General features: G+C 61.2%; 3 gene segments (V, D, J or C); all 3 read right to left on the bottom strand.

Annotated features, from left to right (window-relative positions):
- The window catches only part of LOC113936889, a 232,241-nt gene that overhangs the window by 40,193 nt on the left and 166,627 nt on the right, over positions 1-25,421 (bottom strand).
- Positions 4,136-24,823, bottom strand: LOC113909940. The segment is given in 7 exon segments: positions 4,136-4,391; positions 4,692-4,840; positions 9,280-9,591; positions 9,782-9,877; positions 11,506-11,595; positions 11,849-12,148; positions 23,144-24,823. Coding segments are annotated over 6 exon segments (753 nt in total).
- Positions 16,538-25,421, bottom strand: part of LOC113938949 — a 155,114-nt gene continuing 146,230 nt past the window's right edge. Inside the window, 4 exon segments of the C gene segment in view lie at positions 16,538-17,073; positions 17,176-17,493; positions 17,762-18,103; positions 18,182-18,499. Of these exon segments, the coding sequence occupies positions 16,679-17,073; positions 17,176-17,493; positions 17,762-18,103; positions 18,182-18,499 (1,373 nt within the window).

Raw genomic sequence — 25,421 nt, 5'->3', positions numbered from 1 at the left:
GCTCTTGGGAGGGCAGCATGACCTCTGTTGTGCCCGACCCAGGGGGTGGCCCCAGCCCCACGACAGGACCTGTCAGAGATGCCGGATGCAGCTGGAACCCCTCCCTCTCTGACTCCTGCTTCTGGCCTCGGCCGCTGAGGTCCCTGCCTCCTGGCTTGGCCTTCTCTGCTCATTCCATCCTTGCTCATCCCCGCTGTCCCATACAGACAAATGCCAACCCTGTGCGATGGTTCCAGATCCGAGTCCCCATCTCTGGCCTCTTACTGGGTCTTGCTGTGGGACCCCGCCCCAGCATCCCTTCTTGGATGTCCAATTGACAGCTCATCCCACTGTCCTAGGAAGGGAGCTCTTGAGTCCCCGGTCTCGAGAAGTGGCAATTCCATCCAAGCTGTGGATCGGGAGGCCTCGTGAGTACAATTCTGCCTGTGTGCAAAGCCGTCAGGTCGTCCCCCCACAAGGATGTGCATCATCTGAGCCCTGCTCTCTGCCCGCTGCCTCCTGGTCAGACTTCTGCACTGGTGACCACCCGAACCCCTCTGGGGGCTTCCTATCCCCTTGGAGTGAAGCCCTGGGCTCATGTCTGCCCCAGGAGCCTTTCACCTGCTGCCCCTTCTGCCTGCAATGTGCCCCCCCAGCCCTGTGCTGACCCTGCTGGTCAGTCCCCCTCTAGGAAGTGTCCTGGTCATCGGCCAAATAGTAGCTGGCGTTGATGTCCGTGTCCGGTCTCCTTGTCTTTTACGGGGTATTTACTGGTCTTTACCTGTGCTGTTCGTCCCTCATCAGGACAGTGGTGCCACAGCGTGGACACCTGTCTGTGTGTCCTCCTAACAGCTGTGTGGTGCATGGTGGGCTGGCAAGGGGCAGCAGCATCCTGAACAGGGGGTCAGCAGTTTAAAGCTGCTTTTCTTTGATTATTTGCAACTTCTAGCAATTTCATGTGTTTTCTTGGTTATTTGTGTTTACAACCCCCTGGGAACAGTCTCCTGTCTCCCACTGAAAACTTTTCCTTGAAGGTCAAGTTTCTCCCACTGTGTTGTCCCATCGCTCATTTACTGGGACCCTGGGATGGGTAGCTTCATGGTTAACTTGACCAGGCTGTAGTGCTCAGATATTTGGCCAAACACAAGTCCAGAGAGTGAAGGTATTTTAAAAATGTGATTAACATGCAAATCAGAAGAGATTGAGGAAAGCAGATTGCCTCCATGTGAGGGTGGGCCTTGTAAAATCAGCTGAAAGCCTTGGGAGGAAAAAGGCTGAGGTCCCACGAGGAAGAGGGGCTTCTGCCTCCAGACACCTTCTGATCTGACCTGCAGCATCCACTCTGGGTCTTCAGGCTGAGGGCCTGTATTACAGGTTTTGGGCTCACCAAGCCTTCATAGTTCATGGGATCCAGTTCCTTAAAATAATCCCTTTTATATGTATATATAAATATAAATAAGATTTTAAAATAAGATTGACAGACTTACCTGTCATCACACAGACACACACACACAGACACACACACAATCATCTATCAATCATCTATCAATCATTTATCAATCATCTATCTATCAATCATCTATCTGGTCTATCATTGTTTATTCTCTGAAGAACTCTGACCAATACTCTTTTTGATGTCAGATGCTTTGGCCACTGTCTCCCGTCCTTTTTCCTTTTTTTATGGAGTCTCTATCCTGATAGATATTTAATCTTTGCTCTGAAGGCAAATCTGCCAATCTTACATTTTAAAGTTCCTGGCTCTGCTGTCATTCTGAGACACCTCGGGAGAAGGTAAATGCCTCCCCACCGTCCCTCTGGTCCCACTGTTGATTCCTATCAGTCAGTAATGCTGGTCCTGACTTTGCTTTTGTCCTGACCGTGGGAGTAGGGTCCTGTCTCTGCACTATGGAGTCTTGCTGTGGCCATTTGTCTTCCAGAATGACCTCAGCAAACCTGGGCCTGGCCGTGGGTAGGGCATGGATGTCAGGGCCTTGGCTGGAGAACAGAACTCTGGTTTCTGCCCAGGTGCCAGGAGGCCTGGTCCACAAGCCCAGGGGGCAGGACTGACTCAAACCTTCCCCTCAGACACCAAGAGAGTGGGGATCGGTCGGGCCCCATGCAGGTGGCTGGGCGGTGAATTCCACACTGAGGACCAGACTTGTCAAGACTTGATTTAGGTGTGGGAGGGCAGCTGTGTCCTATTTATCACACAGCTGGAAACAGATGTTTCTGCCCAGGGTGGTTGGCGCCTAGGCCGGCGAGGCTGTGGTGGTGCGGGTGAGCTGCGGAGCGTGCTGGGAAATGGCCCTCAGCCTGCACGTCACTGGGCTGTGTCAGGGCCTGTGGCTGCAGAGCTGTGGAAGGTCCCGAATGCATTCATTGCGTGGAGGGAAACAGCCTGGGCCGGGGCCCCACAGGGGCCGTCACATGCCTCTGGCAGACAGATTTCTGTAGTTGGGGAGAGGTTAGTTTGTGCTTATTTAAGAGAAAAGGGGAAGTCATGGTAGAAGGCCGCCCACTGGATTCTTATGTTGCAGAAATCCGCTTGACCGGCCAGGAAGGGCTGGGGTCACATGCGTTTTAGGGAAACTAGTTTAGGGCATCTAAGTATGTTTCCTGGACAGAAAGAAGCTCAAATACAGATCCCCTGGGCCCAATCAGGCGCCCACCATGCTCAGTGGAGGACTCGGGTCAGGGGCTTGATGCCCCGCCCCCTCCCATTCTCCCCGGGGCCTGCGGATGGGGCTCCACTGTGTCGATCCAAGGGCGTGGGAAAAGCCAGGGGCTTCCTTGGGAACAGCTGTGGTCCCATGGGGGCTTCTCCAGGGAGGCTGGGCTGGAGGATGTGCCTTAGGTCTGAAGGCCCAAGTGCATGGCCTCCTTTGAGGCTGGCCAGACCCTTCATTCATTCCTTTACTCATTCCTTCCTTCCTTCCACTACTATGGATGCTGAGTGTGTGTGGGGGGCCTCGAGGCCAGGCTGGGAGGCGGGTGGAACCAGGGAGCAGTGGGCCTGGACGGCGGCAAGGAGGGTGGTGCTGGGCAGCCTGGGGCTCTGGGCCGGGCCAGGCAGGGTGGGTTAGGGATACAGGAGCCCCGACCTCATTCCTGGTGTAAAGGGAGCCCATCGATTGGTTTGAGCTGAGGCTACCAGGATAGTTAGGTCCTCAGGACATGGCTGAGGGCTGGGGCAGGGGGCAGGGGAGGCCTGGAGGCTGGCTGGACAATGGGAAGCTCTGGGCAGGGGTGACATGGTTTGCAGCATGTGGGAGGATGGTGGTGATGGCTTTGGGGTATCTTTTGGGGTCCACATGGCAGGAGGTCATTTACAGAGATGGCAGGGCAGGGGAGGGTAGACTTCAGAAGGATTTGTAAATTGGTGACATGTGCAGGTGGAAATGCTGGGAGGTGAAGGGGCTCTTGTGCAGCAGGTGGGCACTCATTCACTCAGCAACTGTTTGCTGAGCACCTACTATGCGCTGGGCTCTGCTCTGTGTGTTGGGGGTCATCAGGGAGCAACAGGAAACACTGTGCTCTTGGCAGTAACTTTCTTGGTGAGGGGAAAGAAATAACCCACCGGTATGATGAGAAAGGGAGCCATAGAATGTGCTGGAAGGGGCAGAGAGGGAAACAGCCGGGGATGGGCAGAGGGCAGGGGGCGTAGAAAGAGCTCCGGGTGGGGGCTGTCCTGACTCCCACCATTTAGGGCTGTCTTCTAATGGTGTATGTGAGCCTGTGTGGGTGCAGGGCATGTGTCTCTGCTCACACATGAGCACTCATGGTCTGCAGACCCACACATGTCTATGCACACGTTTGTGTGCATGTGTGTGTGCTCAGGGTCTGCAGCAGTACGTGTGCATGCGTGCTTATGTGTGAACACATATGTACCCACGTGTTCGTGCACACATACGTACCCATGTGTGCCCGCATGCATGTGCCCGCAAGTGCAGGGAGCACCTCCCATTCCCTTCCGGGCAGAGAGGCCCCACAAGTTCTTCCCACAGGGGCGGCTCCCCACTGCGAACCCTGCCACAGCCGTACCCCAGTCCTGGGTGTGGATCCTTGGATGCTTGCCTGCAGCCCCCTGGGTCCTCTGACTGGAGGCAGATCCAGATGACTGAGACTGGTAAACAGGAGGCAGGTGGAATGAGCAAGGTTGTTTATGGGGCCGGCTGGCAGGCAAAAAAGCAAGGGGCTGCAGTAAGGACTGCTGGCTCAGGGAACTGCAGGGTGTGACGCCCTCCTCTCTGGGTGTGGCGGCTGAGCTCTGGATAGAGGTGGACTGAGGTGGGCTGGGGGGGCAGAGATGGGGCTGGAGTCCAGGGTGGTCCCCTCTGCCCTCGGCGACAGCATGAGGCTGAGCCTCCTTTCTCTGCAGGTGCTGGGCGTCTACTGTCCCGGGGTCACTTCACCTGCAGTAAGAGCCCAGGGGTCAGGAAGGGGGTGGGTGTGAGGGGCAGGGTCCCCAGAGAACAGGGCCCAGGCCCCTGAGTCCTGCCCAGCCAAGTCAGATGTGAGCAGGAGGCCAGCATCTGCTCCACCGTAGGAATGTGGAGGTGGAGGGAGGGGGCCTCCAGGGCCTCAGGGCTGAGAGGCCCTAGGCTGCGTCCACGGCCCGTGATGGCCATATATTCCTCCAGCTCCCTGCAGGCTCTCTGGGCCAACGGCAGCGTGTCCCTCAGCCCTGCACACAGAGGCGCCGGCTGCCTTACCTTGATGAAGGTGACAAAGCCGCTGTAGAGCAGAGTGAGGAGGAAGAGGGCTGCGAACGTGGGCCACAGTCTGTTGGCATCCTCCAGGTCTGTGGAGTCTCTGCCGCTCTCGTCCTGGCTCTGGGGGGGTGGGAGGGTCATGGCAAGACCTGGGGAGGAAGGGCACTGGTGAGGGGGTTCAGCTCACATGCCATGGGGTGCTGAGGGGCAGGCGACTGCTCTGGGGCGCCCCTGTCCTGACGTAGCGCCCATCTGGTGCGCACCTGTGAACCTTCTCCGCCACCGCCACCCCCCCGGCACTGGGGGTTCTGCCGAGCCAGACGGGCCCAGCACCGGGCCGTGCAGATGGGCTGCAACCAAATAGCCTGGCACATAAGCCAACACGTCTGCACAACAAGTGTGCACAGAAGGTGGGTGGCACTCAGCAGGGGTAGACACACAGGGGACCCCGCCAGGCCACTGTGAAAGTCCCCCTCAGGAGCCATGAGGGGGGACCAAATGGTCCAACCAGAATGGCACTCTACACGGAAGAACCACCGTGCTCTGGCACACAGCCTGATTCCAGGAGGGCAGAGGGGCCCAGTGTGCCTGGAGCAGGGAGCTCGGGCAGGGGTGGCCAGGGAGCCAGGGCTGGGCCGGGTGCTCCTGAATAACAGGGATTCCCCCAGGGCCTTGAAGCAAGGGCCAGGCACGGCCAGCTCTGCCTGTCAAAGCAGCCACTCCGCAGGCGACGGATGGGGACCCGTCCAGCAAGCACACTCCCTCCCCAGTAGGAAGTCCTGACAGGAACCATCACAAGGCACCGACGCTCCTGGCTGTTCACACCCTTTCCGGGGCTCCACTCTGTGCGTGACCAGGGCTGCTGACAGTGGGTCTGGGGCAGTGTGGGCCCGGACCCATGTCCTGTGTCATGGGCCCGGGGAGCAGGCGTGGACATCGCGTGGGCCTTGCAAACGTATAGCCGTCTGTGAATCTAGTAAGTACGTCCCATCATGTTCTACAAAGGTATTGGTCCATGGTGGACAGGAGACGTTAAGGAAGGCAACGGCCCTTGCTCCAGACAGTTTGGGAAAGCCTGTGCCAGACAGGTGGAGGGCACTGGTGGACAGCTGGGGGCTCGGCTGGACGTGACAAGGGTCGCAGAGCGCTGTCCAGGGAAAGACTGGGATTCTGGGCCCTGACGAGGGCAGTGGACCAAGCCCTGCAGCAGGAAGGGCGAGGACGGGAGGGGTGGGTGTGACAAGCCTCCTTCGCAGCCTCCCCTCCGGCACGGCAGAGCAGCGGGCCATCCGCAGGGCACAGCCTGGAGAAGCCCGAGACGGGGACAACACATGAACGGACCTGCTTTTAATCCCAGCATCTGGATCTCTTGTGGGTCTGTTTGCGACTTTTCATCCAGATCATGGGGAAGCTTTTCTGTTTTTTTTTCACACCTTTTAATTTTTGCATGCACGCTGGGCATTGCGAACAGACAACCAAGCAGAGGGTAAAGTGGGGTGTACACATGCACTTTCCACGTGCAGCAGTGGGACCTGTCCAATCAGGACTCAGCCGGCTGGGATGGCAGGACAGTTGGCTTCAACTCCAGTGTTTGGGGTCAGGACTCTCCTTCCACGGGGACGTCAGGGTCTGGCACCACACAGGACGGGGGATCTGACCCAGCTCGGTTCCCCACTGTGGACACTGAACAAAGGTCCTGTGCAGGGCAGTCAGTGACAGAGAGAATGCATTTGGGTTCATCCCTACGCTCATTCCTCATGTCAGCCCACGCAGACATTAAAGCCTTGACTGATTCCCTCATGTCCCTCACCTCCCTGGATGCCCATGCCTCTGTCCCCCATGTCCAGGGTGGGGTGAGGTGGCCGACAATGTTCTCTTTGTAGGAACCAGGTCACCAGCTGGACCTCTGTGAGTCCCCAGCTCTTTGGTGGCTTTAAATAAGCATGGTTTATAGAATGTCTGTGGTGTTGTCTGTTCCCACTGGCCTGACAGTCCTTCCTTATCTTCTACATCCTGACTGGAGGCTCAGAAATCCCTTTGCTGTGGAGCAAGGCTGGGCTGAGGGGGAAGGCTTGCAGCAAGGGCCCAGCAGGGAGTGTACTGTGATTAGCGGGGGAGGGCCCAGGCTGGGGCTGAGAGAAGCAGAAGGGTTGGAGGTCCGGGCACCGGAGAGCCCTGACCTCTGTGTGTGGGACCTGGGCGCATGCAGCCCTCATGTGAGATGGGGAGCAGGACCAGGTTGCGGGGGGTGTTGGTGTTATTTTATGGTGACCCTGCGGAGCACAAATGTCCCCACCATCATGGCTGCCTGTGCGCCAGGCCTGTGCTGAGTGTACCGCTGTTTGGGAACAGGGGGCTGCGCTGGGCTGAGACAGAGGACAGACCTGTGGATGCGGGACGGGGGGAGCCTGGGGGTCCTGTGAGGAGAGCAAGGAGGACCCCCAGAAGCAGAGCCTCAGCTGCAGTGGAAAGAAGGAGGGTGCTCAGCTGTTGGGGGGACGTGGCTGAGACCCTGCTGATCCGTAGAGGACGGGCTCATTCCACGGGGCTGAGGTGGCCCAAACCAGGGGAGCGGTTCTATCCGCCCCCACCTGGCTGGAGCAGGGGTCGGGGAGATACGGGCAGGGCTCCAGCTGCCTCCCTGAGCAGGCCCGCCTGCACGGCTCAGCCCTTAGTGGGCTGGTGAGGGCCTGGCCCTCCCAGAGGAGGGCTTCCTCCGCACTCGCTCCCGGGGGCCCCCGGCACCCTCTGCAGCACGTCCTGTCTCCAGAGCGTGTGACCCTGGCAGGTGGACGTACCTCTGTCCCTGCAAGAAGATGCGGCATGTTTGGGCTCTGGAGGCTCTGAGTCCACGCTTGGGGGTGGGACAGCTGCAGGCACCGGGAGAGGGCAGTGCTGGGCACTGGGGAGGCTTGGCCGTCCCCGCTCGCTTGCACGCCTCCATGCGCCCCTGCCCTGCTCCACACATGCTCGTGTGTGCAGGCACTGGGAGGGGCCTGGCTGAGCACCCCCGGCAACCACAGGCATAGATGTCACGGTCGGCGGAGGGGAGCGCACTAGGACCAGGCCACATCATCCGAGCTGAGCCCTGCCCGCTGGGCTGTCCTGGCCTCTCCACCGCTGGACACTTGTATGTGCTCAGGTGACCCAGGTGTGCCCGTGCACGCACACCTGGAGCCTGCAGCTGGGGCTCTGCGCATGATGCAGGTCAGTGTCCAGCCTTGACTGAGTCTGTCCAGGGCGCTCGTCTGCCCTCACCTGTGACATCAGACCTTGGAGAGGCCGGGTCTGTGCCTGGGGGCAGCTGGGTGTAGGACGGTGGAACCTGGAGGAGTGTCAGCGTGGACCTGGCCCTCAGGGAGCCCAGAGGAGGGAGGAAAAGCAGGGCCAGAGAACACATACCCTGGGGGCATGAGCCATGACAGGTGGCCCAGTGCAGGTGGCACCCAGAGGGAACGGGGGCAAGGCCGAGAAGACAGGCTGAGGAAAGGGGTCCCAGGATAAGTGGGCAGACAGGGCCTGGCACTGGGACTTTGGGGGAGGCCTGTGGGGGCAGAGGCAAGCGGGCTGGGGGTGCTGAGGAGCCGCCACCTCTCTGGGGCCCCCATGGGCCGCTGCCCAGCAGGCTGCCAGCACCGCCAAGCCTGGCTATAGGACACAGTAGGGCCAGTGCTCTCATCGGTGGGGGGATGCCCAAGGCAGGGTATGGGCTGTTGGTGGGGTGTCCAAGCCATGGAGCCTGGCACAGACTTCCTGCATGCCCCCCACATTGCTGCCATGGGCCTCCACTGGGCACCTTCCCCCTCCCAGCACCCGGAGCCGAGACCACCTGCTGCCCCTCCATGAGCGGGAGCAAGATGGCTGCTTGGCCTCAGGTGTCCAGCACAGTCCCACCAGGGCCTTGCCGGGCCAGGAAGGGCTCTTGTCAGGGTGCTGCCCCGTGATGGGGTGGCAAGGGGGTCTGACGAGGGCCTCAGAGGGCACAGTAAGCCCTAAACGTCTACCGTGAGCCCCACCCTGGCGGGCCTCCGTCCCCTCCGCCCTGTAGGCGGCCTGCAGTCGGGGCCCGTTGTGGGCCTTGGCTGGTCAGATGTCCCTGGGTACCGAGACCAGCTCCCACTTCTGGGTGTATCTGGATCCTGAGGTGCTGACTGTTCTCCCAGACCACTGGGGGTCCTGGGGCTTGGGGAGGCTCAGATGCCGCTGGAAGGTGGTGTCTGGATGACCACCCTCCCCAGGGGAGGCCCCTGTTCTGCGCCCAGCGGTGCGGCATATCTTGGGGGGAAATGGCTGTTCTCTGGGGCCTGGCGGGGGTGACAGCCGCCTCCCCCCGGTCCTAGTCCAGCATGTGGTGTGTAGACATGAGGACAGGCTTTGGGGGGACAGGTGTCGGGGCATCCAAAGCCCACCCCAGACGTCGAGCAGACGCCGAGCAGGCTGGGGTGGGGTGGTCCGGGGTGGGCGGTGCAGGCCCTTGGCCACAGCCCCAGGACCCAGCCATTCAGCTCCTGGGAGGGCTGCCCCTCCGCCCCTGCCCCGCTCTGGGAGGAGGCCGGGACGGAAGCCCTCAAGCCCGTGAGTGACTCACCAGTGTCCAGGCTCCAGCTGGTGTTGAGCAGCTTCCGGGATGCGTTGTGCCTGACCACACACGTGTAGGTGCCCGGGCCAGGGCCCTGGGCGGCGAGGACACGCAGGACGCTCCAGGTCCGGAACGTGCTGTTCCCAGGCTGGGCCGTGGGGCGTGCAGTGGCAAACCCAGCAGGGTCCACCTCCGTCTGGCCCTTGAGCCAGGTGAGGAGGATGTCTGGGGGCGAGAAGCCAGACACCTCACACAGGAGCCAGGAGGCCGCTTGGGGCACGGTCAGGGCACGGACGGCGAGGCAGCAGGGCGCCGTGGCAGCTATGGGGAGAAGCCCGGTCATGCTGGGGCCACCTGAGGCTTGGGTGAAGCTGGGCGGCCCGGGAGGGCGGTTCCCCACCCCCTTGGTTCTCCTTGTGGAAGGAGGGGCCGGTGGAACCGCTGGGCTGGGCGGGGGGTGTGTGTGCAGGGTCCCAGCCACCCATCTCCTGGGCCCGGGAGCGGGCCTCACCGTGCTCTGCTGGTGCTGTGGATGCCACCTGGGAAGGCATGCTGGGCTGGCTCAGCGTGCAGGAGATGCTGGGAGGGTGGGTGTGGTTCCCGCAGTCTGCCAGAGGACAGCGACCTCGGTCAGCGGGCAGAGGTCAGCGGGGAATCAGCCTGGGGGCGGTGCTGTGGGCAGTGCCAGGCCCAGGTCTGCCTAGCTCCCCAGTGCAGAGTCCCCCTTTGTTGCTTCCTGGCCTCCCACTGCTGGGCTGGGGGCTTGCTCGTGGGGCAGGACTTCCCCAGGGTTCCCCAGTCCCTCCCCTTCCCACTCTGTGCCCCAAGGAACTGGCCTCTGAGCATGGTGTCCCCTGGGCTTCCTGGCTCCGTGGCTGGCGTCAGGGTGTGGCTGGTGGAGGGCACTACGGGGAAAGGAGGGGGCGAGACCGGTGGGCCGTGGCCTCCCTGGGCCCCTCGGCCTTACTGCTCTCTGGGGTCCGGAGGCCTACCCGCACCCGCTGCTGGCCCTTCGCCAGGGCTCCTGAGGGGTCATCATGCCACAGTGCCCTCTATGGTCAGGGTGAGGGCGGCCAGTACGTTATCGGGCCTTAGGTTTGGGACAGACTAGACACCCACAAGTTTGTTCTGTAAAGGGTCAGATAGTAAATATTTAGGCTTTGCAGTTACATGGGGCTCCTGGGTCTCCGTCCCCCCCCCCCCCCCCCCCGCATCCAGCTAAAGTGGCAAAGACCATTCCCAGCTTGTAGGAAACAGCTCCGGGCTGTGGCCCGTGCGGCCCTCTGGGGTGGAGAGTGCCGGCCTGTTCGGAGGGCTGGGCTCGTGGGACCAGCATGGCCCAGTCTGCCCCCTGGAGGTCATCTTCCCCTGGAGGGCCCACACAGCCTGCCTGCAGGGTCTCCCCAGAGCTCTGCCTGGGCCCAGCTCCCGGTCAGCCGGCGGACGTGCCCTGCATGGACAGGGTCCGGCAAGTACCCCTGCCCAGGTCAGGGTGGCATTTGGCATCCTCTCCTTACTGCCCGGTCCCTTCTGGGTCTGACAGGGTTGTGCTGAGCCGGGGCACTGGTGTTTGGAGATGGGGTGGTCACAGGTGGGGCGGGCTGTGGAGGGCCCACGGAGGGGCCACAGCAGACCACAGCCCCTGCCCCTCGTGTGGGCCTCACCAACGCCCCAGAGGGCTGGTGCTGGGGCTGCCCTTCTTTGTCTGCAAACACAGCTTGCTGCCCCACTCAGAGGAGCGAGCACTGAACCGTCCCCGAGGGGCAGGCAGGGCGGCTGTGACCACACGTGGCCCTTGGACAGGCAGCCGGCTGGGGGGGCACCTGCTGCAGGGACCCCTGGGTCCACCGTCACGGCTCCTGAAGCTTCGGTGACATGCTGCAGCTCTGTAAGGGTCACGGGGCCAGGTTCCGCCCACCTGGCCGTGTTGGCCACGTGTGCCCACGTGGGGCTCCGGGACAGGCTCGTGTCTGAGGCCTAGCGCGTCCCAAGCCTGGCCCGCGGCCCAGCCTCATGCGCTGTGCTCTCTGCAGGAGTCGGGGGGTCTCCTATTCACAAGGTGCCTGAGGGGGTGTCTGCTGGTGCCCGGCACAGGGCCTGCCATGCGGTCGGTGCTCCATGTGCACCTCCTCAGTGCCTGCCCTTCCCGACCCAGAGAAGTCAGGGAGGGCTGCCTGAAGGAGTCAGCCAAGGGACGGAAGGCAGGGGTGGGCGTGCTGGGGTGGGGGTCCTCACCTGGGACCCTGGCAGTGCTGGGGGCTTTGGTGGAGTCCTCTGGTAAGGACGGCCTGCGAGTCGACCGGGAGGTCCTCACTTCCCAGGACGCTGAAACCGGAGGGAGAGTTGGGGGGGTGGTCAGATGGTACGTGCGCGGGGGACGCTGCACGGTGGCCAGGAGGACGGACGGAGGATGGCAGGAGGGAGGTGCTAGTGGGCTGCATGGTGCAGACTGGGCCATGGGAGGCCCCACACTCAGCCACAGACTCTTGCATGCTGGGCCCAGGTGCCCGCGTTGTCCTTGGGGTGGAAGGAGCGGGAGACCCTGGAGGCCATCCTTGGGGGCCTGGGGACCACCCACCTGGCCACTGGATGGCCTTGTGCAGCTTGGGGTGGCTGTTGGTGGCCCCATTGACGTTTGCGTTGCAGTGGTGCAGGCCCGGCTTCCAGTTGGCCATCAGGACGGACAGCTGAGTGTGCCCTCGCGTCCCCAGCACGATCAGGTGAGTCTTCTGCCTCTGGTCCTGCGCCTCCGGGCTTGAGCTGACCTGCACCGACTCTATGGAGGGTCCTTGTGCCAAGCAGGCCAGGCCTATGAGGTCACCTTCATTCGGGGCCTCACATCCTGAGACCAAGGGGAACAGATGCGGCGTCTCGGTGTCTGGAAGACAGACGGGATTGTGAGGCTGGGGCCGCGCACAGAGGGTGCAGGGTAGGGGGTACAATAAGGGGCGCTGCCCCTGCTGCAGAGCCCGTGCTGCCTTGGTGGCGGGCCCCGGGGCCCTGTGTCCCCCCCAGGCCTCCGAATGTTGGCCCTGGGCCATCCTATAGGAGGCCTGGGTCCCCTTTGCCTGCAGAGGGGCCTGCGGCTGGACTTCTGTGCGGTTCCCTGACGAGTGGTGGGAGCAGACGCAGCCCTCCCCAGTGCCTGCCCCCGGGGCTCTGCGGCTTGGGTCCAGGCCCGTGAGTGCTTTGTCTTCATGGGCGGCCTTTGGCCATGCCCTGGGCTGGGGAGCAGGCCGCCAGCGTGTCTGGGCTCGGAGAGCACCGCTGCGCAAGCGCCTGGCGAGGGCACTTGGCTAAGGAGCTGTCCACGCACAGTGCAGATGGCCCGGCCCTGCTCACTGCTGCCGGGGAATGTGGGAGGCGGCCGCACGCGGAGCCACAACTAGGAGCTTTGGGAAGGTCTCTGTGGGTCTGGCCAGACGCCTCCCGCCGGGGATGGTGCGTGTGGTCCCAGCAAGCGTCTGAGAGGAACCAGGAGCAGCCATGCGGTTCCCCAGGAAAGGCCCCTGGAGGTGGACTTGTCTGAGGAACTGCCTGGGATGCCGACAAGGTTTCTGAGAATCTCACGTAAACGCGCCTGCCCGACGGAAGCAGAAGGCGGCTGGCGTTGAGACGGAGCCACGGACACAGAGGCCGGCGGGGCTGCCAAGGGGGGCACAGAGGACCCAGGCCTCGGGCGCCAGCTCCGAAGACAGAGTGTAGGGCTGGAGCGGATTCTTCCGGAACCTTATCACCTAATGGGGAGCCCTGCCGGACCTGGCCTCTCTTGCTTCAGGTCCCTGCCTGCTGGGACGGGCCCGTCCACCCTGCACCCCGGGCTCAGTCGTACACATGTCTTGCCTCTCCCTGGTTCAGCTGATTTTGGACGCAGGGTTGCTGTTCAGTGGGGTGATTTTGGGACTTGTTCGGCGAAGTGTTTTGCTTGGGAAAAGGACATGACTTTTGGGGCCAGGGGTGGACAGTTATGGCTTGGCCCCGGTTTATGTCCTGAAACCCTGTTGCCCCAGTGCCCCAGAATGGGCCCTTGTTTGGGAGCAAGATCGTGGAGGCTGAAACCTTAATCCCACCTGACCTATGCGCTTATCAAAGGGGGGGTCTGGACACACGCGCAAGGGGCAGACCGCGCAGAGACAGCACCTCCAAGCCAAGGGACACAAAAGATGGTGGCAGCCGCCAGAAGCCTGCCTGGAACGGCCCAGGGGGCCAGCCCTGCCGACACCCCCATGGAACACCTGACGTCTAGACGATTGAATTTTTGTCATGCAAGCCCCCCCGTCAGGGGTCCTTGGGCACAAACACAGTGCAGGTGCCATCCGGAGCCGACAGCCCCCTTCCCCACAGGCACAAGAGCCCCCAGCCGCGGCCCGCACCTCATTCGGCCCTCCTCAACCTATAAGGATGGGCCGTGGGGGGTCCATGTAACCAAAACGAAGCCGGAGCCTTGAAGTGCCCCCCCAGAGTGCACACAGGGGACAGGTGTCCTGGGGACCCGTGAGCTGCTGGCCCCAACCCCTCAGCTGTGTGGGGTCTGCGCCTCCCCTCTCTGCCCTCCCCTGCTGCCCTCCAGACCCTTGCTGGCACCGCTTCATGGCCCGTGGGCCACCCCGGTTGTCTGCACGGTGGCTGGGCAAGCCCCCGACACAGGTCCCACATCCCGTTTGCCGCGGGCCGCCTCTGCCATGGCTCCCGGGCCTGGCACCGCCTGCCCTTCCCGTGCAGTGATGTGGACGCACAGAGCCTTCCCCACCGCGCCGCTCCCTGGCAGGTACTCTCCTCACCGGTTCCCCAGAAACTCCTGCTGCCGTCCACACAGTGGTCAGGGTGCAGTCCAACGGCAGGGTCAGCCCCTGTGCTCCTGCTGGTCTCATTCCCACACACCCCAGACACCGCAAAGGGTGGCACAAGCCCGTCGGGCGGCCAGGCCGGCTGGGATGGAGACGGGGACTGTGCGTCGCGCGGTTGCACACAAACCCCCCGAGGCCCAAGCCTGGCTCCTGGGTCCCGCCATGTCCAGGAGGTCAGGCCTGGGACTGTGCCCAGCTCGGCTGTGTCCTTCAGCAGATGGGACGTGCCCGAGACCCTGGGTCCCACCACCGGGCCCCCTTCCCTGGCATGTCCTCTGGCAGGCTTGTGTGCAGACGGACCTCCCTTTCCCACGGGCCCTTGACACACACTCGACACACACAGGGAGTGCACTTTGGGACAAAAAGCCTGCACAAGGAAGCAGTTTTTTCAGATAAAATATACATGTTTATTTGAAGGTAACATGCGTGTACATTGCAAAACAAGGCTCGGAGCGGACTCGAAGACGTGCGGCCGCGTCTTGGAGCTGGAAGCACGAGGGGGCGGCGTGGGGCAGGTCTGAGGACCAGCTGACGGGCTCCACGGGCTGCCCCTGGATCCACGTCCCAGGCCTCTGATGTTCTTGGCCGGCCGGTCATTTCACCTGCAGACGACAGACCGCGTGAGCTGTGTCCCCGCTGCCCTGGGCCACGTGAGCCTCCCGCCCGCCCCCGTGCCCGTCCTGCGGCTACCTTGAACAGTGTCACTGTTGTGCTATAGAAGACGCTGAGGAGGAAGAGAACAATGAAGGTGGACGCCATGGTGTTCAGGTTCTCGAAGCCTTCCTCATCGGCGCTCACCTCCCCCCCTGCATGGAACACAGCACAGAGGGGTCAGGCCGCCCTGCAGCAGGGCTTGGCCCCAGAGCCGCCCTTGGGCCTCAACTGTACTGCCCCGGGGGGGCCAGGTGGGGTGGGGAGGGGGCGAGTGGGTACGCATGACTCCCAGCCCCACAGTCTCCTCCACACTCGCCTTGTGGGGCCGAGGGCTCCCGGGCTCAGCTGGGAAGCGTCTAAGCCCGGCACTAGCTGGGCCTTGGCAGCCTGAGGCAGAGGGTGAGGTAGAGGCAGAATGTGGCCAAAGCAAAGCAGGGGGTGACCCTGAGCACCTTGCATGGGAGCCATGGGGTGGCAGAGAGCGCGGCAGAACAACACAGACACAGGGGCCGGGCTGGAGCGGGGCACGGCCGCACAGCCAAGGCCACCCAGGAGAGAGGCAGGGAGCAGGGCCTCCTGCCGGCTGTGGTCTGGGGTGTGGGTGTGCCCCTGAAGCCAGCGGGGCTGGCACGCATCTGGGCCCGAGGGGAACGTCCTTGATTCCTACTGAGATTCCTGCTCACTGTCTTTCCGTTTCAGAGTGCATGGCCGGTGGGAGAGCCCGTGTGGGGCCCTGGCCGGGTGTCTGCCCTGCCAGTCCTTGAGGGCTAAGGGCTCAGATAGAACCCTGAGGCTCCATGGAGGGTGACACTGGGGTGGACAGGCTGAGGACTTTCAGTGGGGTCTGCAGCCCCTGCATAACTGGCCCCTTTGGGGCATCTGGAGCTCAGGCTCCCAAGGGCCTGGGGTGCACAGAGGGTCTTGGAGGCAGCCCAGAGGGGCTGGGCTGCCTGTGGCTGTTGGCAGAGGAGATCCCGCTCGGGGCCCTGCTCCTCTCTGCCCACCAGGTCTGTACTCCCTCACTCCTGCGCCTGGGGCCTCATTTTCCACCATTTCCAGGGCTGGCTGTTTGCAGGGGCTCTCCACTCAGACCAGGCTCTCTGCAGCCTACCCCTGTGAGGAGGAGCCTCCAGGAACAGCCTCTCTGCCTCTGGGGCCGATGTCCATGCACTGCCTGCTCTGTCAGGATGGGCCCAGCCCCATTTGCCCGTGGCACTGCTGCCTTCAAGAGCCTGGGCACGGGCAGGGGCTTCCCTTGGCTCCAGGCCCAGGAATGGTGGCCATGGTCAGAGTCCAGACCTCCAAGCTGAGACAGAGGGACAAGCAGAGCTTGGGCACAAAGCCCCACAGAAAGTGACACGACTGGACAGGGCAGAAGTTCCTGCCAGAGGCACTGAGGGACCACGGGTGTGCGAGGGCTGGGACGCGTGTGCGCGCGCGTGTGTGTGACTGTGTGTGCGTGTGTGTACATGTCCACGTGTGTGGGTGAGTGTGCACATGTGTCCATGTGTGTGCGTGTCATACACACGTGTATCCGTGTGTACCCGTGTGTCTAATGGAGGTGCACCCATATCTGGTGTGTGCGTTGCACACCCATGTGGCCGTGGGAGCAGCTACAGGAGCGGTGAGCATGGGCTTGGTCTGCAAGGAGCACAGGGACTTCCAGAAGCTGGGTGGGGGCAGGGACGGTGGTGGAGGGTGGTCTGGGGGTGGGGACAGCACAGTTGCGGCCCCGGCAGGCGAGACCAGCGCTTACTCAGGACAAGTGTCTTTGAATGGATGTTTTTATTTCTAATTTTGATAAAATGCCACGTCACCCCATTGACAAGGTTAGTTTGTACACAGGCACACACAGCGATGGGTCAGCCAGGGGCTGCGTGATCCACCGGAGGGTGGCGGCCCGGTGGTCAGTAGCAGGTGCTGGCTGTGTCAGACAAGACCAGGGACACGTTGTACAGAGTGGGTTTACCGGTGGACTTGTCCACGCTCCTCTCGGTCACCACGTGGGGCAGGGCCTCGTGGCCTACAACACAGGTGTAGGTCTCCCCGGCGCTCCAGTCCTCCTCACTCACGGTCAGGGTGCTGTGGACAAAGTAGAGGCCGGGGCCTTGCGGCTCGGGTGTCGGGGCACTGGTCACGTAGCTGTTGGGGGACATGGGCTGCCCCTTCTGCAGCCACTGCACAAACACGTCTGGGGGAGAGAAGCCCTTCACCAGGCAGGTGACCGAGGCCAACTCCCGCAGGCTCAGCTGCTCCCGGCTTGGTGGCAGGACATACACAGATGGCATGTGCTTGACAACCTCTGTGGGAGGAAAGACAGTGGTGAGCTCAGGCAGGGGGCCACTGGGGAGAGACCCCCAGAGGCCCTGGAGGGTCCTGGGGCAGAGGAGGAGTGGGCCCCTACCCTTGGGCCTGGAGATGGTCTTCTTCAGAGGCGAGGGCAGATCCGTGTGGGTCACCGTGCAGGTGAACTGTTCTCCTGACTCCCAGTCCTCCACACAAACCGTGGCCTCCCCCATGGCACTGAAGGTGATGTTGGGGTGGCTCTCAGAGATGTTGGTGTGGGTCTTCAGAGGCTCGCCATTCTGGCGGGTCCAGGAGATGGTCAGGCTGTCATAGGTGGCCAGGTCTGTGACCAGGCAGGACAGCTTGGCCGACTTGGTGAGGAAGATGTCGGCAAAGGAGGGGGGGATGGTGAAGATGCTGATGCCGACGGGTGAATCTAGATCAGGAGAGAGTTTGTGTCAGTGACCGGTTGGATGTGAAATCAGGCAAAGGTGGAGATTTTCCCCAAAGAACATAGGCTGAATTCACACTGAGCCTTCCTGAGCCCCAAGGACCCACTAGAGGGGCATAATGGGCCCCCACCTCCCTGCCCTTGGCCACTCTGGGAAGCCAAGGCTCAGGGAGCTGCTGGCCCAAGTGGACACCCATGGTGCGTGTGAGGGACCCCCACCCTGAGGGGCTGCACTAGGGGCCAGAGCACTCACTGGGGGTGCACATGGAGGACACATTCTTCTCGGAGATCTCTCCACTGTGCTCCACTCGGCAGGTGAACACGTTCTGGCTGAGCCAGGCGCTCTCGGTGATGGTCAGCATGCTGAGGACCCTGTAGGTCACAGACCCGGACACTTTGTCCTCAGCCTCCACCTTGCTGGTGTCGATGCCGGACTCGATCTGCTTTCCATCACGAAACCAGGACACGGAGATCTCCTTGGGGCTGAAACCTCTGGCCTGGCAGAGGAGCTGGGACGTGCGCTGGCTGTTGCCGGAGAAGGCATCGCGGGGCGGGATGAAGACGGTCACGTTGGGGGACAGAATTCCATCCGGGGCTGGGAGGGGGACAAGGTGTCAGCTCACGTGGCCTCACCCTGCCCTCCCGGCCATGGGTAGGAGGCCCTGGCTCTCACCTGGTAGGGGCACTTTCACGGATTTGTTACCGTTGGGGTGCTTGACCTTGCATGTGAGATACTCATCAGAGCCCTGGAAGACGTCCACGGAGGGCAGGAACACCTGGGAGGTAGCCACGTACTTGCCCTCTCTCAGAACCGAAGGGAAGTTCTTGATGTCCTGGTTGCCGACCTCACTGCTGTTCTGGTAGTTCCAGGAGAAGGTGATGGAGTTGGGCAGGAAGTCCCGGGCCAGGCAGCCCATGGCCACCAGGGTCTCATCAGATGGGAAGCTCTCACAGGTGATGAGGGGGAAGATGTTTGGAGGGGACAGACTCTCTGAGGACCAGAGAGGGACAGGAGTTGAGTGACAAGGTGTCTTCTTCCCATGCTCCGCCAGGCAGGCCTGAGCCAGCCCCGTGGCCCCCTCACCCCACTGCCACAAGGGCTGGCCTCACGGCCTCCCCAGCCTGGACCAACAGTGCAGTGGGCAGCTGGGCGGAGGCCGAGTCCAGTTGGGAAAGGGAGGCGCAGCAGCCCCCACCCAGCCGCAAAAGCCCAGCTCTGCACTTGCGAGAAGCTGGGGGAAGACGTGACCTCTGCCTTATCCTCGAGCACTCTGGTACCCTGGCTCCCAGCTCAGGATGGCTCGGCCAGTGCTGCCTTCCCTCTGAGACACCAGAGCCAGACTGGTATGCTTAGCTGCAAGCCCTGTGAGCTGTCTGTGACGCAGGTTGAGGGCATCAAGAGGAGCCCCCCAGCCAGGCCCCTAGCTCTGGCCGGTGTGTCTAGGGTCAGTGGACGGTATGTATGTGAAGAGTCGGACCATGCAGACTCCCCTTGGCCTGTTCTTAGCACAACCGGGTCATTGAGGTCAGACCAATGTTAGTCAGGACAGTCCAGCAAGGCCAGCTCAGCCCAACTAAAACTGAATGGCCCAATGCAGGTGAATCTAGCCCAAACTAGGACATCAAACACCTCTGAGCCAAGCCAGCTCAGCCAGTCCATTTTTGCTGGACCAGCTCAGTGACCCTGGCTAATCAGCTAAATGCACCAAGCATAGCCCAACTCAGCCCAATTCAGCGCAGCCCAGCTCACCCAGGCCAGCTCAGCCCAGCCTGGTTCAGCCCAGCTCCATCTAGCTCAGCTCGGCTCACCCAGACCAGTCTAGTTCAGCCTACCACAGCCCAATTCAGCCCAGCCCAGCCTAGCTCAGCTCAGCTCAGCCCAGCTCCATCCAGCTCAGCTCATCTCACCCAGCCCCCTTCAGCTTAGCCCAGATCACCTAGCCCAGCCCAGATCAGCCCAGTTCAGCTCAGCTCAGCCCAGCAGAGTCCAGCCCAGCTCAGGCCAGCTCGGCCCAGTTTAGCTCAATTCAACCCAGTTTAGCCCAGTTCACCCAGCCTGGTTCAGCTCAGCCCAGCTCACCCAGACTGGTTCAACTCAGTCTACCTCAGCCCAGCTCAGCCCAGCCTAGCCCAGCTCAGCCCAGTTCAGCTCAGCTTACCCAGCCCAGCTCAGCTCAGCTCAGCTCACCCAGCCTGGTTCAGCTCAGCCCAGCTCAGCCCAGCTCACCTGAGCTCATCCAGGTCAGCTCAGCCCAGCTCACCAAGCTCAGCTCAGCTCACCCAGCTCAGCTCAGCTCACCCAGCCCAGGTCAGCTCACCCACCCCAGCTCAGGCTAGCTCAGCCCAGCTCACCCAGCTCAGCTCAGCCCAGCTCAGCCCAACTCACCCAGCTCACCTGGCCCAGCTCGCTCAGCCCAGCTCACCTAGCCTGGTTCAGCTCAGCTCAGCTCACCCAGCCCAGCTCAGCCCAGTTTACCCAGCTCAGCTCAGCTCACCCAGCTCAGCTCAGCTCACCCAGCCCAGGTCAGCTCACCCAGCACAGCTCAGCCTAGCTCAGTCCAACTCACCCAGCTCACCCAGCTCAGCCCAGCTCAGCCCAGCTCAGCTCAGCCTAGCTCAGCCCAGCTTACCCAGCTCAGCTTAGCTCACCCAGCCCAGCTCAGCCCAATTAAGCTCAGCTCACCCAGCTCAGCTCAGCCCAGTTCAGCTCAGCCCAGTCACCCAGCTCAGCTCAGTCCAGCTCAGCTCAGCTCAGCTCACCCAGCCCGGGTCAGCTCACCCAGCTCAGCTCAGTTCAGCTCAGCCCAGCCCAGCATACCCAGCCCGGGTCAGCTCACCCAGCCCAGCTCAGCCCAGCCCAGCTCACCCAGCCCGGTTCAGCTTAGCCCAGCTCAGCCCAGCTTACCCAGCTTAGCCTAGCTCAGCCCAGTTTACCCAGCTCAGCCCAGCTCAGCCCAGCTCAGCTCAGCCTAGCTCAGCCCTGCTCACCCAGCTCAGCTCAGCTCACTCAGCCCAGCTCAGCCCAGTTAAGCCCAGCTCAGCCCAGCTCAGCTCAGCTCAGCCCAGCTCACCTAGCCTGGTTCAGCTCAGTCCAGCTCAGCCCAGCTCACCTAGCCTGGTTCAACTCAGCCCAGCTCAGCCCGGCTCAGCCCGGCTCAGCCCGGCTCAGCCCGGCTCAGCCTAGCTCAGCTCAGCTCACCCAGCTCAGCTCAGCCCAGTTCAGCTCAGCCCAGCTCACCCAGCTCAGCTCAGTCCAGCTCAGCTCAGCTCAGCTCACCCAGCCCGGGTCAGCTCACCCAGCTCAGCTCAGTTCAGCTCAGCCCAGCCCAGCATACCCAGCCCGGGTCAGCTCACCCAGCCCAGCTCAGCCCAGCCCAGCTCACCCAGCCTGGTTCAGCTTAGCCCAGCTCAGCCCAGCTTACCCAGCTTAGCCTAGCTCAGCCCAGTTTACCCAGCTCAGCCCAGCTCAGCCCAGCTCAGCTCAGCCTAGCTCAGCCCTGCTCACCCAGCTCAGCTCAGCTCACTCAGCCCAGCTCAGCCCAGTTAAGCCCAGCTCAGCCCAGCTCAGCTCAGCTCAGCCCAGCTCACCTAGCCTGGTTCAGCTCAGTCCAGCTCAGCCCAGCTCACCTAGCCTGGTTCAACTCAGCCCAGCTCAGCCTGGCTCAGCCTGGCTCAGCCCGGCTCAGCCTAGCTCAGCTCAGCTCACCCAGCTCAGCTCAGCCCAGCTCAGCACGGCTCAGCCCAGTTCAGCCCAGCTCAGCCCAGCTCAGCTCAGCCTAGCTCAGCCCAGCTCACCTAGCCTGGTTCAGCTCAGTCCAGCTCAGCCCAGCTCACCTAGCCTGGTTCAACTCAGCCCAGCTCAGCCTGGCTCAGCCCGGCTCAGCCTGGCTCAGCCTGGCTCAGCCCGGCTCAGCCTGGCTCAGCTCAGCTCACCCAGCTCAGCTCAGCCCAGTTCAGCTCAGCCCAGCTCACCCAGCTCAGCTCAGTCCAGCTCAGCTCAGCTCAGCTCACCCAGCCCGGGTCAGCTCACCCAGCTCAGCTCAGTTCAGCTCAGCCCAGCCCAGCATACCCAGCCCGGGTCAGCTCACCCAGCCCAGCTCAGCCCAGCCCAGCTCACCCAGCCCGGTTCAGCTTAGCCCAGCTCAGCTCAGCTTACCCAGCTTAGCCTAGCTCAGCCCAGTTTACCCAGCTCAGCCCAGCTCAGCCCAGCTCAGCTCAGCCTAGCTCAGCCCTGCTCACCCAGCTCAGCTCAGCTCACTCAGCCCAGCTCAGCCCAGTTAAGCCCAGCTCAGCCCAGCTCAGCCCACCTCTGCTCAGCTCAGCCCAGCTCACCTAGCCTGGTTCAACTCAGCCCAGCTCAGCCTGGCTCAGCCCGGCTCAGCCTAGCTCAGCTCAGCTCACCCAGCTCAGCTCAGCCCAGCTCAGCACGGCTCAGCCCAGTTCAGCCCAGCTCAGCCCAGATCAGCTCAGCCTAGCTCAGCCCAGCTTACCCAGCTCAGCCCAGCTCACCCAGCTCAGCTCAGTCCAGCTCAGCCTCGCTCAGCCCAGCTTACCCAGCTCAGCCCAGCTCAGCTCAGCTCAGCCCAGCTCACTCAACCCAGCTCAGCCCAGCTCAGCCCAGTTCAGCCCAGCTCAGTCTGGTTCAGCTCAGAAGTGCCAGTTCAATCTGGTTTGGTCCAGCTCAGCTAAGGACTGCTTTGGGCAGCCCAGTATAGTCCTGTGTAGTGCAGTCCCGAAAGCCCAGGCCTGGGACTGGCTAGAAAATTTCAGACCACCGGACCTGCTTGCCTTGAAGCTAAAGCCATCTTATCCAGGAAACCTGTATGGATGGGCCTGGCCCCGGGTCAGTTCCTTCTGGTGCTTACTCCTGCCTTTTCCACCCTGTGAGTCCTTGTGGATTTCTCCAGTGGGACCCCCGATTTTGTCATGGCCTCAGTCTGAGCTGGCTCTTGGTGCCCAAGCATCATTGATCACTCCCACCTCAGTGTCCTGGATAAAATACTTCCTAGCCAGTTAAAATTCGTCAGGACACTTTACAGGGATTGAGGAGTGTTTGCTGTCATCAGGGTGAAAAGCCCATCTTTGCTTTAGAATAGGCTGTGCTGCTTCTGGGCTGACATAAGGGTGCTCGGGACTGTCCCCTCACGGGCTTCACCCGCCTGGGCACTTGCCCTTAGCTGAACTCCTGCCTTCTGAGTCTAAAGTATGTCCCCAACTTTAGCTAAGTTCCCTCTAAATAAAAATCATCATGAAATATGACCAAAGATGCATCTTATCTGAATTTGCACTTCTCATTCTGTTCTTTATCCTAAAGGTCTTTACAAGGCAGTAGACTACTTTCAAATGCATAGTAATGACCTCACACCCAAAGCCGCGTTTACAACCGAAAGATAGTGTAAGGGGCTCTCTATGTCAGAGCATCTGAGCCGTGGGGTCAATAGCTAAGAAGCCACGGGGCAGCTCTTCCAACTGTTTCCTTGAAATGATCTTTAGAGAAAGCTAAATTGTGAGTGACCAAGACGATGGTCACTCCGGGACTCATAAAAATCAATCTCATTGTCTCACTGAGCAGTCGTTACAGACTGATTCCTCACCAAGCAGAAACCAAACGTCAGATAACAAACTTCTCTCTTACCAGCTTGTCTCCCTGGTCACCGTGGGGGTCTTTGAAGAATTCCTCCGAATCCATTAAAGTCGGCTGGTCGAAGCATAGCCGGATGGCTGGGTGGCAGAAGCCACGGGGGGCCGGGGGCCAGGCGGGCCCTCCACTGGGGCTCCGTCAGCCCGGGGGCCCGGCAGAGTTCTTTTCTGAGTCGAGACCTGACTGGACTTCCTCTTAGTCCAACAAGCGACACGCTTTACTGAACTCATTCTGGACAATCACACACGTTTCACCTAAAACCTGTCCCCACAGGAATGCTTGAAAAGAGGTCTGCAAACTTTTTCAGAATATCTACGTGCCTCTTCAGCACGAAGAGAAAATCGTCCAACTTAGAATACTGCGAACGCAGCGATTGCAAAAAACCGTGTTTCGGGACGCTGGAAGGTGGTTTGAGGTTAACAACCGTTTGCGGATACAACTAATTAAAAAAGCCTTACACGAACACGTTGTAAACTGTCCCCGAGACCAGTTTAATTTCTTAAACGTCTTACTTTGGAAATGAGTATAATTCAGATGTTGGTGAGCTAAGACCGAAAAAGTAAATTCAGATGGTTAAAAAAGGAAGCGTCTGGGCTCCTGCCAGCGTTTTGGCCTTATTTTAGAAACGCAAATTGCACAGGTGTTGTTTTGCACCATGGCTGTGTTCAGCCTCGCGGGGCTGGGCAAAACCACCGAAAACCACTTCTGCTAACCACAAACTATAAATTTGCCAAGTGTGTTTTCTTGCTTCCTAAAATAGCCAGTCCCTGCGACCTGCTTCCTGCCACCTGCAGGTGCCTGGCCACTCACCGCGCCTCAGCTACCTCAGCACCGCCACTTCTAGAATCGCTGAATTAAATACAAAATTAAGCTTAGTTTCTCACCATCAAAACTCAGCTCTGGCGGGGGGTTGACAGCACCGGGGTACTATTTCTTGGATCAACTCCAGAAAGACATGATTCTGGGTTGTTAATTGCCCGATACAATTAAAAAGTCTAATATACTCAAAAATCTCTGACATTTTAAAGTCACAGTTTTCTCCACTGTTTTTCTCAGGAGCCACCTCAAAGATACCCTGTCCTTGCATGTGTAGTAATCACACATGGAGGAGGAGCAAGCCACCTTCCCTTGGACGCTGACTGCCCGGAGCCGAGCTCCCTGGCCCCCCAGACCTGCCCTTTAGGGGCAGCGGGACTCTGCGTCCCTCCTGGCCCAGACGGCTCTGTTCCTGACCAAGAATCGTAAACAGTCTAGCCCAGAACATCACTCCTAATTCCGAGGAGAGTCTTTCACTGTCGCTCTATGTGGGGCGAACCTGGTGGTCCTGCAAACACAGCTAGCCCGGCACACTCCTCAGCCGACACCAGAGTCTAAGAGCCGGGCGGCGCCGACCACGGCCGCAAGGCCCTATGGCCACAGGGCTCCCGGCCCACTTGTGGCCGGCCCAGCCTCCAGCCCCCTCTGCAGGGGCTCAGTTACTGCTCTGGGCATTCTGGTATTATTCTAGTTTTAAGAACGCATCAGAAAATCAAGAGGCTCAGAAGTCCCGAAGTCACCCGGTCCCTGTACCCTCCCGGCCAGCCTGCCCCTGGGGGGCATGTCCCGAGGACCCACCACTGATGCTCAGAGAATCCCACAGAAAGGAGCAGAAAATAAAGGCCCTGGGAGGGCCGCTCTTACCTGAGGACACGGTGACTGAGGTCCCCTGGCCCCAGTAGTCCATACCATAGTAATCACAGTGGTGAAATCGCCATGCGCATCCCACCAAAACCCCGGGGGCCTGGTCCGGCCTTGCCCTGACTCAGAGGCCTGCACGGTCTCCGGGCCACATGGAAGCCGATCCTCCAAGTCACCCTCCACCGGCCCTGCTCCTCCACCACTGCCCCTGAGACCCTACAGAAGCCAGACCACTGCCTGCCTGGGCCGCCTGACTGCAAGCTGACAGCCCCTAACTGGGACTCCGAAGTCCAGTCCACCCCAAGGGCCACAGCTGCGGAGAACCCAATTCCACTGATCATGCCACAGTTGCCGTGGCCCCCAAGAAGTCCTGGACAATGTAGCCGGACTGACCAAAGAAGCCGCCGTGTCCCTGATTGCAGCCGTCCTCAAGGCAGGGCGATCTCCAGGCCCCTGTCTCTGTCCCCTTCCTGGCCCCCAGGAACCCCAACAGCCTGATCCCCCCAAGTGCAGCCAGAGGGGGAGACTGAAGACCCACCTGAGGACACGGTGACCAGGGTCCCCTGGCCCCAGTTGTAGAATGAGTTGTCACAAA

This window comes from Zalophus californianus, chromosome 6 (assembly GCF_009762305.2).
Source record: "Zalophus californianus isolate mZalCal1 chromosome 6, mZalCal1.pri.v2, whole genome shotgun sequence".
Lineage (NCBI taxonomy): Eukaryota > Metazoa > Chordata > Mammalia > Carnivora > Otariidae > Zalophus > Zalophus californianus.
This window is presented reverse-complemented; position numbering and strand designations above follow the sequence as displayed.